At 38.0% G+C, this 5,689-nt stretch overlaps 1 protein-coding gene across 1 annotated transcript in view; it reads right to left on the bottom strand.

Moving 5' to 3' along the window:
- LOC122329905 (matrix metalloproteinase-24-like) overlaps positions 1-5,689 on the bottom strand; it is a 25,408-nt gene that overhangs the window by 4,125 nt on the left and 15,594 nt on the right. Inside the window, exons 5-8 of the mRNA XM_043226567.1 lie at positions 3,669-3,830; positions 3,334-3,548; positions 2,568-2,706; positions 1,014-1,280 (exon numbers count right to left, since the gene is read on the bottom strand). Coding sequence (XP_043082502.1) covers positions 1,014-1,280; positions 2,568-2,706; positions 3,334-3,548; positions 3,669-3,830 — 783 coding nt within the window. The remainder of the gene's footprint in view (positions 1-1,013; positions 1,281-2,567; positions 2,707-3,333; positions 3,549-3,668; positions 3,831-5,689) is intronic.

Genomic DNA, 5,689 nt, shown 5'->3' on the forward strand with positions numbered 1-5,689 from the left:
AAAATATAAATATTTCTCAAAATGCTCAAATTCTAGTTCGACATAAAATTCTCTATTTCATATCTTTCTATCATTTCAATCTTTTTTGACTAAAAAAAGCAAAGCAAACACATTAGCGCTGGCATACATATCCAGTGCTTTCAAATGCTATTTATATCTAATATTGTTTTTTATCTATATGGCCTAGTCGTAGTATCACGTTTAAAATAATTAAACCGCATTCCCTCTTCACATAGTACCTTTCAATGATTTCCAATCATTTAGACGTAATGTTCCCTGCATTAAAACATTGAGGGTCATACGATCCATTATATTAGCTCTCTACCGTAATCATAACATCACATAATACAGTATCTTGCTACAGTCAGCTGCCATTTTGCTGTATTTGTAATGGCGCATCGATTGTGACAGTGAATTTTAATACCCAAAAGTTGTGTCTGTCTTTTCTTCCGGACCCTGTGCCAGTCCAGACCAGCTATCAGATCACCACCGAGGATGAGTCAGAGCCAAAACAGCCACTGTGTCAACAACAATATTACAGCGACTGCGCCAAACAAACACTAATCAATTACTCTACAAGAACGAGTGGAACACAAGACCTCAGCGCATTTACCTACACAATAAAATAAACAAGCATGCAGCAGTGAATAATACATGCAAAAAATAGCTCAATGCATTCATAATAACCCGACTAAACCATCCTTCCTCCAGGTGATTTCAATCAGGCTCGCAGTTCACAGGCAATATTAAATTGACATTTTCAGGTGTGCATTTATTGGCATTTTAAATCTGCTTCGCATGCAATTCATCCGATGACAGCTACCAATTTTATAAATCTTCGCTGATTATAATTGCAATTTGTTGCACTGCATTGCACTACACTGCCACTCCAGAATGAAGCTCAACCAACCTGAACTCAAACCAGAGAGAAGCAGTCAGATAAAATGCCCACCGATCGCATGGCTGATTGCCACATTAAATATTGATCGGTTATTGGACCCTGGATGACTCACATCCTTCTCGACTGATGAAGGCTCCTTGCGGTGCATCAGGGATGCCTTTCCAGACGCTGATGGGTTTGGGATAGCCTGGGTCAGCCGTGCGCTTCTCCTCGTTGTAACGCCAGTACTGGTCGCCCTTAAAGAAGTAGGTTTTTCCCACAGGTTCCCAACGTAAGGCTGTGTCGATGCCATCGCGAGGCAGACAGTTTCCCAGCTCTACCAGGCTGTGAGGATACCCGGGCTCTGCTGTAACCTCCTTGAAGACCCAGTATTTGTCCCCTAGAGTCAAAACAGTTAGATACGGTCAAAATTAAACGGGTTATATTGAATTATACTATCGTATAATGAAACGATGTGCTTTTCTATGCCACATATTTGTAAATATATGGAAGCTTATTTAGACCCAAGGGATAAAAAAACATTTTTTATAGACCAATTCAGTGTTAGTCCTAGCAATTCTGAATTTGTCTCACAATTTCTTGCAATTCTAAATTTATCTCGAAATTGTCTTTTTCCTCCTGAAAGAAATTAGGTTTGCATTTAGAGACATAAACTATATATAAAAACTATATAAAATATTTTTTAAATGTAATTTTTTTTTTCCCAACCAGTGGTACAAAATATACACTAAAATATACAGGCTGGCGGGGAGTTAAAGTATTTCTTAGATTTGTAGACTTATTTTGATTTTTTTGAATGCATCATTAATTGTGCACAGAATTTTGCCAATAAAACGCAGCCTATAATGAGCCTGATCTTTTTTAAATGCGTTATTTCAGCACAGAGAGCACTTGGGTAAACTGCATCATGTGTAGTTAGTGAATAAGATGCCAAAATCCCAGCATGACTTCATCGACCCTTTATCTATTAATACCGATGTGCATTCTCTGAGATAACCATAGGGCATCCTGCGAGCTTGTTTTCTCATGAAACATCACAGAACAGGAGACTCGGGCTATAAATATCTCACCCAACCTCTCCTTGCGCAGCACGACTGTGCCGGGCTAATTTAATGAGAAAGAGGGGGTGAGGACGGTGAGATCGTTTGAGAGGAGGGGAGCGAGGGAGGAACAGACAGAATAATAAAGCACTGAATGGATTCACTAAGGCTGTCAGGCCCAATGGAGGATAAACACTATGGATAAATGCAGACCTTTTTCTGAGATTAGCCCACAATCTATCAGCATTTATCTAACCTTTAACTCGGTGTACCTAGTTATGGTACATAAAATGTACAAGAGCTGATCTAGAATTAGTCAGCCTGAGCAAAATATGGTGGTTTGAGTTGAAACTGATCCAAAGGCAACAGATGTTTAATGGATACGGCTTGTCTTTATTATCCAGGCTATATTCAGGTACTTAATTTTATGGCTTCGGGATGTATTTGATATCATAGTTTATAGTTATGACAAAAGATGTTACAAAACAATCCCGAGTTATTAAATCTAGCCTGAGGCTGCAATTTTCCTATAAAGCAGTAAACACTGGGTAGTTTTGTTAATGCTTTTTTTAAAATATTGTTTTGATTAATGTTGTAACATCTGTTGTATGGATGATAAATCTCACCTTTGAAGAACACAAATTTGCCATCTGATCTCTCGTAAGCAGCGTCAATGCGAGGAGGTAGACCCTTCCAGAACTGCTCTATTAACATTGGATAGCCTTCCTGAACTTTGTTGTTTCGCAAACGCCAGAACCAACGATCCTGTGAAGAGTAAAATATATTATTTTGATCGATAGAGTGTGTAATTTAGAATTAGAATCGATTTCAATATAAAAAAATAAAATACTGTAAGTGATTATAATAAAATAATACAGTATTATTATAAAAAATATTAATAAAAATTATTAAAGGGAGGAAATGAGATGCACAATTAAGTGTCAAACATTAAATAAATATGCAATTATTTATTCAGTACTGTGTGAAAGCAATACATTTTAAAAAATCACCAATATCCCATCGCTTCTTTCAACTAAACAAACTTCATGTTTTATTCTTCAGTTGAACCCAAATGAAAATGTTTTGAAGAATGTGGTTAACCAAACAGTTGCAACCATTCATTGATTATGTTGGAAGTTACAAAAGGTGGTTACCAACATTCTTCAAAGTAGCTTCTTTTGTGTTCAACAGAAGAAAGTAACTCATACATGTTTGGATGACTATGACAGAATTTTTTTATTTTTGCATGAACAATCCCTTTAGTATAAGGAATTACTATTATCGATATTGCACACAACCAAATGTATCAAGATGGATTATGCAAATTTTATTATAATCTGTTTATATAAAGCATCTGTATCAAACACTGGAAAGAGAACCGATGGAACTCACCTTAAAAACAAACATCTCCCGTCGAAAGAAGGCCACAGTGTTAAAGTTGCCGTCGCAGATGTTGGGTTTTCCATGTCCGGGAGAGGAAGGCCGATCTCCAGAGGGTGGGCGAGCCGGGCGATGCCGGTCGTGTTTCCTCTCAGAGGTGGGGTGTGTGCGTCGCGCAGGGAGAGTAGGAAGAGGTCGGGTGGGCTCCAGCATGGCTGTGGGAATACCTGTAGAGGAACAACGTTTATTCTTCTAAAAAATACAATCGACCATCCTGGCATCCAAAGTATGACCATTCTTGCTTAGCTCCTTGAAAATGATAATAGAGGTGATAGAGGTGACCGCACCGTAGATTTTCTGGATCCCCTGAAGGTCGTCTAGAGGCAGTTTGAAGTTGTGCGTGTCCATGTATTGGTAAAAAGGGGCCATGATGGCGCTGGGGTCGTTGGAATGTTCCAGACCTAATGCGTGTCCCAACTCATGCACGGCCACCAGGAAAAGATCATTACCTGAAAGGTGAAGGTTAAAGGTCAAAACATCTTTCAAAAAATATAACAGCGTTGCATGTGCTGCATGAATAAGAATATGAAAGCAGGAGAATTACAGATGCAAAGCTTAAGGCTCTGCATATTTGATGTGCATTTTGATAAAAATAGTCTGAAATAATAAGAGCTCCCATAGAAGCTCATCAAACGCTGAATCAGCAGTGAATAAATGTGTTCATTCTTTCATTATAGGAATAGTTCACTCGTAGTTCAGCACACTTGGGATATATAAGCAATGTGCTACGTTCATGATGCCTGGTTTCTTTTGGAGCTTGACAGCATCCATACTCATTTGCTTTTATTGTATAACGCACGTGGGAAATTGCATAAGCATATGAATATTAAGTTCAGAATCAACGTAAAAGTTAAAAGTCCCGTAAAAAGGTGTGGAAACCAATTCTACTGTCTTCAAGGTTCTGTCATTTTTATGTGTAAAGTAGTCAATCAGTCAATCAGTTTGTCCTATTTAGCTATTACCCAGAATCCTAAAGGGACATCTTGTGCATGGGCTGCAAGCGTACGCTAATACCAGAACATGAGTCAGTCGAGACTGACATGTTCGGATCTTCAGAAACACAGAAGGGATGTGACACCATATCACTCAAATCACAGAAATAGCTTGATCTGTTGGTTGGCGTCTCTGGGTGCTACAAGTATCAGATGGCTCACAAAGCGTCTCATACATTTTGTTTACAGACTGCTTCCCCTTTTTTGACAATATCTTGGCTAAAGCCTTTCTCCTTTATCAACCCTCGCGCTCTCTTCCTGTCCAATTTAACTGTGTATTTTTTTCCCCTCCTTTCCTTTGAAAAGAATAGATTTTGTGTTCTGGTGAAGAGTAAGTGTCATTGCGAATAAATGAAATGTAAAATCTACATCAGCCGCTGAAGATAAATACATCTTCTGTTGGTTGTAAACAGCTTACTTTTGATCTATATCCACTAGGGCTGATAGGGTGTATAGAGAAATAAATCTGTAAAGAAATGTGTGTGTGTGTGTNTGCTGACACTGCAGCACACAGGCAAAGATAACACAGCAAATATGCAGCACGCAGGCACGGCTGATGCAAGTGAAGAAAGAACCCAATGCTCTGTTTCTTTATGTTTCCCCTGTGGCATCTACTGATGCTCCTCAGCTCCATGCTCCAGTTTACCACTGGAGAAGCTCCCAAAAGATTTGCCTCTACACATCCGACTGATCCTTCTATCTATAGCTGCAGAACATTCTAGAAAATCCAGCCATCCCATCCCGTTTAATCAAAAATTTTCCTACAAAATAATAGTAATAAAAAAAAAAAANNCAGGTTAATTAATTTATTTTAAACTATTATCATGCTTGATTAAAGTACAATAATTCTCGTACCTTGAAATTTCATCATTAAACAGATCCACAAAATTAACCGAAACTCAGCGAAAAAGGTTAAACGATAAAGATATAAATATATGTATAGAAAGCTTTAAATGACCACTTAACCAAATCAAAAACAAAAACTCTTTTATTACAATCTTAATCCATTAGAAATGACTAAACGTGCATCTGTGAAGAGATTCATTGTTGGAACACGGACTCAGAAAACAAAAAGTTTATTAGTAAATAATTCAAACATCTTCCTATTATTTGCCCCAGACACATTCATGGTAATTATTTTTGATGGGGATTTGTGAAAAAACTATTGCGTGCCTCTGAACACACAACTCTTCAGCTGCTGACGGCAGCCCGTGTCTGAACTATGAAGTGAAAATTGGTCTGAAGCCCGGCCCTAGGGGCGTGAAAATACAGCGCTCTATTATAAGATAAGATAAAAATAAGATTAAATAAAAAAA

The sequence above is a fragment of the Puntigrus tetrazona genome, chromosome 24, assembly GCF_018831695.1.
Source record: "Puntigrus tetrazona isolate hp1 chromosome 24, ASM1883169v1, whole genome shotgun sequence".
Classification (NCBI taxonomy): Eukaryota; Metazoa; Chordata; class Actinopteri; order Cypriniformes; family Cyprinidae; genus Puntigrus; species Puntigrus tetrazona.